At 37.3% G+C, this 15,123-nt stretch overlaps 1 protein-coding gene across 3 annotated transcripts in view; it reads right to left on the bottom strand.

Annotated features, from left to right (window-relative positions):
* Nucleotides 1-13,658, bottom strand: part of GLS (glutaminase) — an 82,086-nt gene extending 68,428 nt beyond the window's left edge. For all 3 annotated transcript variants that reach the window (XM_012776914.3, XM_076005762.1, XM_012776915.2), the window contains exon 1: nucleotides 13,021-13,658. In XM_012776914.3, the coding sequence (XP_012632368.1) occupies nucleotides 13,021-13,406 (386 nt within the window). In that variant the 5' untranslated portion in view covers nucleotides 13,407-13,658. The remainder of the gene's footprint in view (nucleotides 1-13,020) is intronic.
* Nucleotides 13,659-15,123: the final 1,465 nt, after the last annotated feature.

The raw sequence follows: 15,123 nt of genomic DNA, 5'->3' as shown, positions 1-15,123 counted from the left end.
CAACCAACAGCAGATCAAAATATTCAGGGGAAAAAAAATAAAAAATAAAATATAATAATACAAATAATACCAAAAAAAGATATTATATTTATATAGCATTTATATTGTATTAGGTATTATAAGTAACCTAGAGATGATTTAAAGTATACAGGAGGTTATGTGTAGTTTATATGCAAATACTATGCCATTTTATATAAGCAGCTTTAGCTGTGGGGATCCTGAAACCAATCCCACCATGGATAGAGGGACCAAGAGAAGACTACAGATCAAATTCCACAAATCATAAAAACCATTAAAATAAAAATTTTACCATAAAAAATACATTAAAATCTTAACTAAACCAGTATAACAATAAGATGCTATGATTAACCAAACTTTTAAACAAAGAAAGGAATCTTTTCCTATTCATTGAAAAGCTTTCAAGTAAACAAACTATAAATCTGTCAAATATCTTTTTTTTGGCTCTGTAAGTGAAAATAACATATTTCATTATTCTCAACATCAATGACTGTCATTCATATTACAGTGATGTTATAATGATTACAAATCTAAGGCAAATCCCCTTCTTATCACTACCTACCTATACTATTTATTAAAATGACAGAGAGAAATATATACATACATAATGTATGTGTATATGTATGTACATATGTGTGTCTATAAAATATTCAGGAGAAGACCTTGTATTACAAGAAAGCAAGAATTTAAGAGACAAAAAAAAGAATAAGCATTTTCCTAAATTAAATTTAGAACTTGGCCGGGCGCGGTGGCTCATGCCTGTAATCCTAGCACTCTAGGAGGCCGAGGCGAGCGGATTGCTCAAGGTCAGAAGTTCGAAACCACCCTGAGCAAGAGCGAGACCCTGTCTCTACTATAAATAGAAACAAATTAATTGGCCAACTAATATATATAGAAAAAATCAGCCGGGCATGGTGGTGCATGCCTATAGTCCCAGCTACTCGGGAGGCTGAGGCAGGAGGATTGCTTGAGCCCAGGAGTTTGAGGTTGCTGTGAGCTAGGCTGACACCATGGCACTCACTCTAGCCTGGGCAACAAAGTGAGACTCTGTCTCAAAAAAAAAAAAAAAATTTTAGAACTTAATATAGTCCAATTCTGGACTAGTCATAGGTATGATGGCAACTTTCATGGAAAAATTATATATATTACTTTGTTAAAAAAAGAAAAGCATATGTTTGTTTAAAATTGTGTATTTATACTGTTGAAAAGAGCCTTCTAGATGTCTAAATATTTCCTGGATTACCCAAAGATTATATAACAGTTCCGTCCTGTAATAAGACCACATGTATTTAATTATTTCTGAATATAATTGCTCCCCAAACTACTATCAGTGATCCATATATTTCTATCTTAAAAGACAATATAGAATTGGTTCATAAAGCATGTACATGTACCCATACACATAAAATTTCTCAAAGAGAAACATTAATATTGGCATATCATTTGTATGTTTTCAAAACCATTAAAGTAACTTTTAGTTTTTAAAGTCAACCTTAAAATACATGAATGTCACACCAATGTTTTTCAAAAACTAACACATAGGATTATCATTTAAAAATTTAATGACAAATCCTAAAATTGTTCCCTGAAAGTATTTTTGCTTTTAGATAATTTTTTAATAATAGATAAAATTTATTGATCACATATTTTAGATACTGTGCTAAGTGTTTTACATCCATTCTAATTTAATCCAATGGTTTTATGACAGAGGTACTATTACAATATTATCCCAAATATAGAATGATTTCTTATACACAGAAGGTCAACAAATTTATTATAATATTTGTTGAAAAAAAGGAATAATTCTATACCCAATTCACAGATGAGGAAACAGAGGCTCAGAGAGGTTAAGAAACTTCCCCAGGTTGCAGTGGCAAAGATGGATTTGAAACCCTGTTTCTCTGAATCCAAGCTATTTACCACTACACTACACTGACTCTCTAACTTAGTAGCTTGTTATTAACTTTATACGGTACAAACAAGTTTTCTAGGTCTTACCATAATCTAATACCATTAAACAGAGTTCAACAATACTGATGACCTAATATTTAAAGAAAAATTGAACCAGCTGTCAAAAAATCAGTGGATAATAACATACCAATTATTTACAGAAAATGATCTGTCAGATAAACTTCAGATGGTAGTAGTTTATCACTTTAAAAAACTGCAGAATAAGCTTTCTATGTATTTATCACACCAGTAAATGGTATTTGCTTTGCCTAAAAGCTATGTAAATAACATAAAATATACACTTCTTTAGCTTATGGTACATAGTGCAAAAAAAATTAAAATGACCTTGTTATTGCCATAGCTAGCAAAGAAGATAAATATTTACTTGCTTTTAAACAAGAAACTAATTTTTATCCATAAGAGAAAGAATTTAAGCCATCCCTGAAAAATAAGTTCACAAAATAGTCAAAACTGATAAAAAGAAATTACTACCTATCTCAACATTTAAAAGCTCAGATCCTGATCTAAGAATAAGTTATTTTCAAAACAGTCTGGTAAAAAAAACTTTCCCCAAACTTTCAAAAAGGTAGAAATTATTCCAAAGATATTTCATGCCTTAACACCCTTTTTCTCTCCCCAAATTTAGTATGCCGTTATGGCAGTGCTTCACAATAATAATGTATTTTGCTATTAAAATTTAAGCTAAAAACTACAGCTTACAGTAACTATATAGTAATTAGGAAATCCTTGAGAAGTATTTAAGTTTTATGACAAAAAATAGATTACAGCAGGCTTTCAAATCTTATCATCAACAATTATTGATAAACCCAAGAGAGCCCTCTAGACTCCCTGGAGGGAAAAACAAATTGGTTATGATATTCAGCAACTAAAACAGGATATATATAGAAGACAATTCAAAGAAAAATCCTTGTCTCACATCTTTCTAATCCTTTCCCAACTTTTACTCTCTCATTGCCTTTCTAATTTCTGCCTTTAAGATCCTTTTACCATCTCTAAACTCACAAAATAACTGCCTAAAAATATTTTTTTTAAATAAAAAAAAAATCCCATGTAGTTAACTATGACATGCACATCATGTCAGGCATTTTTTACAGTCTAGAAGGAGAAACAGAAGACATGTACATACAAGAAATTATAAGAAAGGAGCTATAGGATCCAGTCATTGGAAAATACTTCACTGTAGGCTAAAAAGCTAGAGCTCTTTTAGAAGAGGTGAAATCTGAGCTAAACTTGAATGATGGGTAATAGCTGGAAGAGAAACAACAGAAGGGCATTTCTGGTAAACAGACCAAAAGGATGAAAATAAGCATTCATTGGGTGTTTATAAACAACAACAAACAGCTAGCGCATAGGATGTATGAATTAAGGTATCTGTTTCTATCTATAAGCTATTTTATTATAGATACCTAATTTTTAGGGTTGAGAGAGATTTATATAAATCAACTGATAAATGAGGACAGTACCCTCCAAAAACATATATGAAGTTTAAATTCAGGACCAACTTCTCCACCATGAAAAGAGGCACTGTCTTCGCTTACTCTACTGACTAGTTTCTCCATACCAAAGGCCAATTTCACACTCCTTAGTCTGGTATTCAGTTCCCTAAAAACTGGCTTTATACTATCTATTTCCAACTTATCCCTTATAATTCACCAATGTAACTGACTAGACTCATTGACCTGTAAGTCCTGCTATCTCACCTTTATTTTATTTTTTTACCTATCATGCCTTCTGTTTATAACCTTCCTCTCCCTAAACCTTTAAGGTATCAATGATCATTCCAATTGTTACAGAAGATTTTGCCCAACCAGATTCTTTATACTCTTTAGCACTCACTTGCTGGCATCGATATGTTTTGTACTTTTCTTGTGAAGGTTATTATATGCCAAGCATTGGGGACAAAAATGAATAAAGGCAGGCTGCAGTCTATTAATAGGAGAGATAAGACTACAGCAATGTGGTATGTACCATGGTAGAAATGTAATAAAAAGTATTAGGAAGTATACTGATGAAGCATTTAATTATGCCTTGATGGGTAAAGGAAATCAACAAAGTTTCTAACTTATAATTGGTAGCAATACTGCAAACTTACCTTTAGCAGTTCAAAATCTCATAAATTCAAAACTCTATCAAATGAAAGGAGGAAAATGAAAAACAAATCTTTACTAAGAACTATAAAACAAACAGAGGGAAAAAACTGAAAACCAACTGTACTGTTTTATTTTGTTAAATATTATTTCTTATCATCTGACCTCTCCAAACTATAAACCTAATTTAAGGCTGGGGTGATGTCCATTTCTTTCTTTCTTTCTTTTGTTTTTTTTTTTTTGCAACCCTGCATAACTCTTAAAACACACAGTAAGGTATGGTGAACCTATGAGACAATCAAAAACTGTTTTTTCTCAATTGGTATAAAAAAATGAGGCTAAGAATACAAAAGTATTTGCTAATTTTCTTACATTGTATCTTCATTTAAGAATAATGATCCTTAAGAAGATATTTGAGGGTTTTAAATCAATTTATCAATTTTGAGTGTTCTGACTGATAGGAAATGTAAATTAACATCAGCAAATTAGCAGATTAAACCTGTCAGGCTGAAAGTTGAATTGACGGTGGCTAACCCTGTAACACCATTAGCGTATCAGAATAAATGTAAGTCTGACAAAGTGACAAATTCTGCTTTTCATCCAAGTGGGGTGATTTTATCCCAAGGCTAATTATTGGTGGAACTGAAAAAAAAAAAAACTTACATCTTTTAAGGCTTTATTGTTATAAAAAAAAAAAAGAACACTTTCTGTTGTCTTATCTTAAAAGCTTATGGGAAATTAAGGTGGGTTAATTACTCCCAATTTACAGATGAATAGTCTCAAAATCAAGCAACATGTCCAATGGCACACAACTCTCAAGTGGCTGGACCAGAATTCGTCCTATAAAGCTGGTTCTTTGTTCCTAGTCCCAGACTCTTCCTGCTCTGCCACACCAACTGTGCTCAGTCATTAGCACTCCATTTTAGAAGGAATACCTACAGTTCATTAATAATGAAAGATGAGGCTCCTTACTTATTGAAGAATTTCTAATCAAAATGCTAGTATGAGAATTATTGATGTTAGATGAGTAAATTATTGTTCTGCCTTGTAAGCAAGGATGAGATTATATAAGAGATGCTGTTTTGATTAGACTTTATTAAAGAAATTTATTCAAGAACAAGCCAAAGTAAAAAGCACAAAAGTCAGTTTTACGTGAGGAAGTGGTCAGGCTGTCCATATCAGCTGATAGTAGTTTCTCAATGTGTATAACTTTAGAACTTTAACCCAAGAGGCAGTCTGCCTGTCTCAGACAGGAAGACCAGGACTTGGGCAGATCAAGTCCATAATGTCCAACTTTGTTAGTCTTTCCAATAATACATTCCTGCAGCAGGATTTATTTGTCCTTTAATAAATCATTCTAGTTGGAAAAATGAAGAGTGAATTCTGTCACTGCACTTACTTTGATACCACTATAGATGACTTGCTCAGAATAATTAAAATATATAGGTAAAAGTTAATGAAAGGTAGACTTTAGCTACATATAAGGAAAAACCAGGCAGCTCTAAAATTGGAATGGGATGCCTTCTAAGAGAGGGAACTCTCTTCAAATAAATATTCAAGTAGAGATGAATAAGGACCTACAAGGAGTATAACAGAAGAGAAAAAAACAGCAGCTAGGGAGATGGGTTTGTAAAGTCTCTTCTAATCCTGAACCTAAAAAAATAATTCAATATTTATTAATCTGCTGATAAAAGATGAAAAAAAGAGAAAACAAAACAAGTCCTAATAGTATATAAACTTGGTTAGGTCACTTAATATTTGTGGGTAGCTTATAAAATATGTAAATGAGGTAGAATTAGGTGTTCTTTAAAGTCACTCCCAACTCTAATTCTCAGTTTTGGAGTTGCTAAACATAGATGTCCTTCTACATCTCTACACTAAAGTGAGATCATAAATTTTACTTACTCAGGACCTATACACCTTTATTTTACAAATAAGCTTATTCATCTGGGTTCTTAACACAAAAATTAAGGAAAGTAATTAATGCTGCTGACTTACACACTTAAAGATGGTTAGAATGGTAAGTTTTACGTTATGTATTAATATATTTTACAATTTGTTAAAAAAATAAAAGCTAAGAGAAATTGGGTACAGAAGATGAGAGTGAGGGAGGATCGCTAAAGCAAAAAGGACAGAACCAGATGTACCAACTGATATAAGATACAAAGATTCACGTAAGAACAAACTCATTCAAAGCAGAACCAACCAGAGTATGAAAGAACTGCTTACAAATAAATACACTTTAGTGCAGGATTAGACAAACTACAGGAAGAGCCATCCCTTTTTGTAAATAATGTTTTATTGGAAGACAGCCACACCCATTCATTTACCTATTATGTGTGGCTGTTTTGCTATCACAGCTTACCTTAGTTTTTAACAGAGACCGGAGAGCCCCAAAAGCCAAAAATATTTACTATTTGGCCCTACAGAGAAATAGTTTGCCAGCACTTATCTTAGAACATCAATCACTGCAGTCTAACAATACAGTATAGTAGTGATTCTTTATAATAAACACAAGTTGAACAAGAAATGTTAAACTCTCTTCATTACAATGTTTTAATAAGACACAGAAATATGCAACATTTTCTAAGGAGACTTACACCAAGAATAGTTCAAAATTTTTAAAGTTTGATGTTTGAGGATAATAATATGATTGGATAATGCTGATAAATAGGAACTATAAAAAATCCATTTGTAAATCTTTTCTCAGATTTTTTTCAGTGTAATGGTGCTTTTCTTGCTATTATATAACCACAAACAGGATACTAGGGTAGTAGACTAGACAGCAGAGTAGAGATTTACAAGTTCAAAATTTAAAAGACGTGGTTCCTCTGATTTTAGAAGTTATACAATGTTTTCCATTATTTTAGAAATTTTAACACTCATAATGGAAAATCTTAAAAGTAAAATTTTAAGGAGGCAGGGAAACCAATCCCATTCTCATAAACCACAACTGCTAATGTCATTTTGGCTTATTTCTTCCTATTACTTTTTCTGAGCTTTTTTTAAAAAGCTTAAGATCACCTGAGATTAAACTGCATAGAAAATTTTGTATTTAACTTTTGGCCTAACGTTACATTTTCTCATATCTCTTCAAAGTATCTGTATACATTTTAAATGACAAAATAAGACTCTCATATGGATGTACCTTATTTTACTTAACCATCCCACTAATTGAACACAAGTTTTTCCCCATTTTACCCAGTGTGCATAACACTGCACCAAAAATATTAGGGAATAAATCTTTTCCACACTTCAGTTTGCCTAAATTCCTTAAAACGTATGAATAAGTTCTTCATGCAATTTAAAAATTGCTCTTCAGAAAGTGTGTACTCCCACCAAAAATCTAGTGAAGTACCTATGCCACTCAAAATATCCTCATCAAGATCACAATTTTAAAATCTTCTTTAGAAGCATGTACCAGAAATTAATAGACAAAAATATAGTTCTAAATCCTGAAAGCTATCAACATTTTATTCATTATGCAACATCAACAGTTCTACATTTTGAAAGTAGTACTTTTACTATAAACATTTCTTTAGAAATCAGTAAGCAATAATGAATGTTACAAACCAAGGAAAGGATACTTCCAAAAGGAAGCCAAGGCATATTAACATTTTGCTTCTACTGCTTTGTAGGTGATCAGAAATCACCATGCATAGTCATATGCATTGTGTTTCATAACCAAAGCAATTTTACACCTGAGTAGATTCCAGGGTAAAATTGTACTAACAGTGTCTATACCTGAAAGCTATGTCCCTCATTTAGAGATATCAATAACTAGTAACTATTCTTCTAAATACATCTGTCCAATCAGCTTTCTTAAGCATTCTTCTTTCTAGCAAATGACTTAAAGGTGAAAAGGCACAGACAGGCAACTATTATATAAAATGTAACTTGGGCTTATACAGGATTTAATGTGATTGAGCTCCTAAAAGAATGCAAATTCTACAATTAGACTTCAGTTTCTATACTCATAATTTTTCTTCACTTCAAATATCACCTGAAAGAAGTAGTACAGCCTTGTACTGATTTCTTGCAAACAATTTTTTAAAACTTGAAGAAAACCACAAATATCTTCAGCAAATTTCTTGCAAGGTGATATTTACCTTTTTTAGAATAAACACTGCTCCTCCCCCCACCCCTTTTTATTGGCTACATATTGCCTTATAAAAAAGGATGGATTCTGTTTAGTAGTCATTTCCTGAATTAGCTGATTTTGAGGTAGGCAGACTTCTCCATAAAGCAGGAAAATCTGGAAACAAGAAGCTAAAACTCAAGGAGACTAAATCTCAGAATCTAATTCTTGCTCTTTCAGTAATTTCATCCAAATAATAAAATTAGTAGCTTGCAGTTTGTTAATTACAGATCATGGACAAATTTCTCAATGGATAATGGATACACATGGTTTAATATAAATATTAGGCCACAAAAAATGTTACTCATATATTTAGTGGAACTTTTTCACTTGCTATTAAATCAAAACTAAAACTTACTGATAACTAAGACCTAGAAAAAAATTTTAATATTGAAGAAATGACAAATAAAATAACTGAGGAGTTGACCAGGAAACCCAAAGAAAAAATTAAACATACTTTTAACCTTGCTTTTAGTTTAAGTCAATTATAAATATGTTAACTTTTAAAACTAAAAGCACGTGCATAAAAGCGTTTGCCATCTATTTCAACAGAGGTTCAAAATTCCAAAATATATTATCTCTATATACCAAATACTGACTCAACTTCATTATCAGTACTGTTCAATTGACCCAATAAAACATTTGCTGAAATGCATAAGTATTAAATCTTATTTTGAAATTAAATTCTCATAGTATACAATGCAATCAATGATTATCTTCACCCTTTACTTTCCATCTATGAAGACTATGAACTGCCAAAAAGTTAAGCCATACTATCTGAAGCTAGATGAAATCATTTACTTAAACTTTTATTTTTAAATATATTTTAAATTATGCTTATGTAATTTAAAGTATATTATTTTTAAATGCCATAACTTCATGTAGATGTACTGCAAAATTACTACATCATGAGAATGTAGTATATAACAGATACTACCAAACCACCCTCCAAAATAGGTGAACTATGCCAGTGATTTGCAGGAATATTAAAAAAAATTTTTTTTAATTTAAAAAAATAGCTGAACTAATTTATACTCTACCAGCAATGCAAGAGTTCCTATTTCCCATACCTTATCGATCACTTGATTTAACATATGCCAATCTGATAGGGGAAAAATGATCTCATTGTTGTTTTAATGGAATATATTCAATATTGTACGCTATATGAACTATTTTCTGAAAAGCATACATATGCTGATATCCAGCCTAATCTATTATATATCTCTCTTCCTTTTTAATTAAAAAATAAAATGCCCAAATAAAAGACTTAAAAATGTCTCTTGTACCCCCACCCGTTCAATTCTTCCTAAGGACTTCTCACTAGGGACAGACACTTCCGGGCTCTACAGAAATTAAGCATGAAATGCTTGACAGAGAAAAGACAAGCATGATAAAAATCCATGTTGGGCAAACATTATCATATAGGATAGTCAAGATTTTTTTTTTTTTGAGACATAGTCTCACTCTGTTGCCCAGGCTAAAGTGCCGTGGCATCAGCCTAGCTCACAGCAACCTCAAACTCCTGGGCTCAAGCCATCATTCTGCCTCAGCCTCCCGAATAGCTGGGACTACAGGCATGTGCCACCATGCGCAGCTAATTTTTTCTATATATATTTTTAGTTGTCCAACTAATTTCTATTTTTTTTTTTTAGTAGAGACAGAGTCTCCCTCTTGCTCAGGCTGGTCTCAAACTCCAGAGCTCAAATGATCCACCAGCCTTGGCCTTGGCCTCCCAGAGTACTAGGGTTACAGGCATGAGCCACTGCACCCGGCCTAATCAAGACTCTTGAATGCCTTTACATAGTCTGTGACTTAGATATAATGCTCACTCCAGTTTATGTTGGTTTTCTGGAAGAAGAGTAATAATTAACTCTAAAATTAATCTCACAGTAGTATGAAAAACAGATCAAATTAGAGAAAACAATGGATATGCAGGTAAAATTTTAAATCTGAAGTCATCAAGATATGTAGAGACAAATGTGAGAACAGAGCTTGGATGATGAAATGAAGTATTACCGGTACAAATGTGAGCATCAAAGCTGAGAAAAGAAGATGGGATATGCTGTTGAGAAAGTAGAGAAGTGGGAAAGGAGCAAAGGTCTCAGTGAGGAAATCCAAAAAGAGCCAAGAGAGCAGAGAGCACAATTTTAAAAAGGAAGACAGTCAAGTAAAGATGGTTTTCAAAATGACAGAATGAATGGGAATAAAATTAAATAAGACTGTGACAGGAAAAACTAAGCAAAGATCATTAGATTTTTCTATATTGGATTAAGATGTTAATCACAGAATCTTAACCTAAACCACCCTGAAGTCGTGTGATAGTCCAGGGTGACACTGGTTCAAACAATTTGTGGAAAAAAGGTAAGTAGATAACTTGTTTACATCCCACTTCCTTCAAGAATAATAAGGTAAATAAAATATAAAGTCAGAACCAAGAAAAGGAGGAAAAGCAAATATCCTAGCCATACAAACTAATGCAATTGCTGTGGTTAAGCATTACATTTACTCTGACCTTATTTACCAGCAGGACAAAAGGTAAACAGTGCAGATCACATAGTCTCACATAAGAGAGAAAAATAATATAACAATTTCTTACAAAAAAACTGTTTTCTGGAAACTAAAAATAAAAAATAAAGAATCTCCATGTGCAAGCCTGAAATTTAAAGGCACATTTCTTTACTAGGCTTTACAACAAATGAAGAAGCAATTTTATTCTCATTTATTTAATAAACAGTTACATAACATATAACATATGCTAAATATCATTCTAAGCCTTTCATAAAACGTTAACTCATTTAGTTTCCACGTGGCTATTTCCTTTAATAATACTCTATAAAATCTGGCAGAGTCCTGAGTGCTGGCATCCCAGGTGGACCACTGATTGAGGAATGACCTGTGCTTCGAAGGCTGAGCATTATAAAGGATAACAGGATCATCTGGAAGCTTATCTCCCAGGATAAGAGAAATGTTTTTCGCATAAAGGTAAAATGGAAGGCACCAAAGGAGGAAAGCTACATTTGGAAACCAGATCATTCAGAAAACAGAAACTTTAACCAAATTAAAACACCTTCTCTACAACCTTTAGGCCATTGTTAAAATATTTCTTATTACGAAGGGAATGAAACCGGAAATTTCTGGGCAACAAGTAAATCACAAAAGCAGTTCAATTTCCTATTTGACAAAAGAAGAAAAAAAGAGGGGCACTAGATCCACTAAAGAGACACAGACTTGAAGACATAGTTTTACTACAAAGCAGTTCCCACCCAGTAGCCTTTAAGGATAACTTTTAAATGGTAGTAATTGCATTTTGCAATTCTATAACTCAGGGCACATGTATTCAGACCCTTGTTACCTGACTGGGTTAAAGTAACCTGAGATGATGTTAAAGTGAGTCTCACATGAGATTAATCACGATTCCAGTCCCTAAAACATCAGAGAGAGGTACAAATTAAACAAGTCTAGCTTTTTAGAATTTGAAGGGATTGCAGTCATCTAACTCAAGATATTAAATAACCTGCCTATGGTCATGAGGCTAATTTGTGGCACAAAATTATCTTTACAGAACACCACAAATTTTTCTCATCATCAAGTGGTTTTTGTAAAACAATTTTTTTCAGTCTGGGAAAACAACATTAACTAGGAAAGTTCTAGAAAGGTCCCAACCTCAATTACAGGAAACATCAAGCAGGCCTGAGATTGAAATTATAAGAATCACACTTTCAGTATGACTTAAGAAACTCTAAAGCTGGAAATATAACAGAAGTAAAAAGGAGGCAAAACTGGTCACAAAGTATCAGTGTACAAAGTCGGAAAAATAGGGTATAATGAAAGCAACAGGTAACGTTTTACCTGTACTGAGAACACAAAGTTTGTCCATTTATATTACACAAGACAAAAATATTCAGGAAACTGCTTCCCATATGAAGAAAAACCAATTTTGCTTTGAGACTAAACTGTGCTAAACACATATAGGATGAGTCACCACACTATTACAATTAAGTCACAAAACCTACTTAAGATTTTTTCAGAGTTAGTATTTTATGTCACATCCTATCTTAGCTATTTATTTTTAGCTTTTATTTTTAAAAATCTGTCCATTTCATGGAATACATCAGACAGGGCAAAGCTGGACCCCAGTGTAAACAGGTGTTCTGTACTGCGTGCCCCATCTTCCCGGCCACATGACCTATTCCTCCTAATCTCACTTCCAAAGCATTATTTCCGGTGCCCCAGATGGCTGTACACACGCCTGAAGGAGCCAACCCAGACATATAAAGATTACTCTGCCACATCTGGCCTCCAATGGGATGATGGCAGAGACCTAGGGAGGGCAGGCAGAGAGGAAACTCGAGCCTGGAAAAGCGGCAAGTCGGGAAGGTACGGGCTCTGCTCAACGCCCGACTCCTAAATGTCACTCGGTGGAGATGTAGCTGTGGCATCACCCACGAAGGGCCGGGGCGGGCGGCCAGGCTCTGCGGCCGCGAGCGGGGGAGCTGAGCACGCGGCGCGGGCCAGGCAGCCGCCGAGCCAGGAACGGGCCGGACGAGCCCCTCCGGCCCCACAGCGGCCCCACCCGGGCGACCTGCGCCGGGGGCGGAGAAGGGAAGTGGGGGCCTGGCGGAGGGGCGCGGGCGGGGAAGGCGCGGGCGGGGCCGGGCCTAATCACATGGCGCAGACGGCGCAGGCCGCCCGGCATCTCTTTCTTTCTTTTCTAGAACCTCGGCTCTCATCCTACCCCACCGCAGACACCCCCGGGCCCAGGCCCCGAGCGGAACGAGGCCTCCTCTGCCTCGCGGAGACACTCACTTTTCGCCTGCGGCCACCAGCTCTTTGCCCTCGCTGTTGGCGAACGAGTCCGTCTCCCCGGGACTGTCCTTGGGGCCGGGCGCCGGCGGGGCAGCGGGTGGCGACGCCCCGGGCTGCGGCTGCGTGCCCCCCTTGCCCAGCTCCTGCAAGATCTCCGAGGGAGAGCTGGACAGGCCCCGCGCGAGGGGCCCCGCCGGCCGGCCGCCTCCGCCCCACCACGGGTGGAGTCGCGCGGCGGCCGCCGGGCCCACGGCCGGCCGGCCCCCGCCCCGGGGATGCCGGCACAGGGTGACCAGGGGCTGCGCCCGCCTCAGAGCCGCGCTGACGGCGGCAGGCGACCGCAGGAGCAGGTCCCGCAGCATCGCCGAGCCTCTCAGCCGCATCATGCCGCCGGGTCCGTCAGCGCCCGCTCGTCAGGGGAGGATGCTCCAGGCGTGGGCGGCCGCTTTCCTCCGGGAACGCGGTCTGTGGCGGTGCGGTGAGATGACAGAAGAGGAAAAGGCAGCGACGTGGGTGTGGTTCCAGCTCCGGCTCCCGCAGCCGGTGCTACCGCAGTTCCCGAGGCCACCCGCAACCAGTCCTTCTCCCACCGCCGTGGGCTCCGCACTGAGGCTGAAACGCAGGGGAGGGCTGGAGACATTCCGCGCTCACCCACCCGGGGGCGGGACAACGCTAGCGGCCTGCCCCCTTTGCCCGCTCCGATTGGCTCAGACCCACGACCTCTCTTGCAATTGGTGATTGGAGCAGTCAAATTTCTCTCGGCTCCGGGTGCGCGGAGACTCGGGCGGGGGACTAGCGGGGGGCGGAGGGTTGGCTGGGGGGGCGGGCGGGGGGAGGAATCAAACTGACGTGTGAGGTTGGTGAGCCAGGCCTGGCTACGGAGCCGCCGGTTTCCTCACGCCGCGCCAACCCCGAGGCTACCCTAGTTGGGTATTAAGGGGCAGGGTTCTCGTCATTTGTGAAGTGCGTGAGCTGCTTCTGGACTCTGGAGCCTGGAGCTGTTGGAGAGACTAGTGGGCGAGAGCCCCCGCAGCCAAGGGCTGTGAGGTCGGCGGGGTTGGCCGCGGCTGGCGGCTGGCGTCTGGCCGGGCCGTCGGAGCTCTGCTGGTCCAAGCTCGCGTCTGGCCCCCAGTTATCCGGTCAAGGCGTGGGGCAACTCCTCTGAGGGCCGCGGTCTCGCGAAGGCAGTCGGGACGAGCTTCAGCTCTCTCCCAAATGTAGCCTTTGCCTGAAACTTTCCATGGTTGGCTACCACCCAGATGTGAAGTGTTTTGGAAAAAATGAGTGAAATCCTTTCAGCTATGCGACTTAAGCCATTTGGAGGGTTGAGATGCAAGGAGGGCGAATGGGGAGGGGCGGGAATCTAAAATACGACAGCTTTCCTTTATAAATTTTTTTTAATGTACATTGATATTTCAAAAATATTGGAACAACAATGATTTCAATAATGCTAGTTTGCATGAAGGCAAAATTTTAGATACTTTTCTAAAAACTGCTTCGCAGTTTTAAAATAGAAGCTTTGGAATACCAGTTCTCTAGATCATTTCAGCCCGGTATTACATTACCCATTTATCCTTTGGACCTGTGGGAAAAGAGCCAAGAATCTAATAAACTGAGTTATTCTCTGAGCCTGCATATACATTCCACTCCAGGACAAAAATGTTTTTAGACGGTTTCCTGAAACAATTAGGTTTAAATGCATAGATCTACAAAGGTTAATGGGGTGATTTTTATGAAATGAGAAAGGTGTGAGTCAGGTGCGTCATTAATTAACTGACCATTGGATTTAGCATTCTAATAAGCCTTCAAATATTGCATTAGATTAATAATTAGGCAATCTAGCTGTACCTACAGATTAGGTGACCTTTGGTATGTCACAGCCTTGCCGTTTTTAAGTTTTTTTTCTATCTGCAATTTTAACTGGAAGAACATGGAAAAAGCTATCATGTAAAGCAGGCAATCACCTTTAAAAAAGAAAAAAGGCAGTTACGACAGTTGCAAATTACTTAGATGGCTTTTATTGCTAATTAATGTTACTTGTCCAGAAATATTGATAAGAGTCCAAGTAATGATATAGTCAGGAAAAGGAACATCAAATTTTAG

Source organism: Microcebus murinus, chromosome 8 (assembly GCF_040939455.1).
Source record: "Microcebus murinus isolate Inina chromosome 8, M.murinus_Inina_mat1.0, whole genome shotgun sequence".
In the NCBI taxonomy this organism is placed as follows: Eukaryota; Metazoa; Chordata; class Mammalia; order Primates; family Cheirogaleidae; genus Microcebus; species Microcebus murinus.
This window is presented reverse-complemented; position numbering and strand designations above follow the sequence as displayed.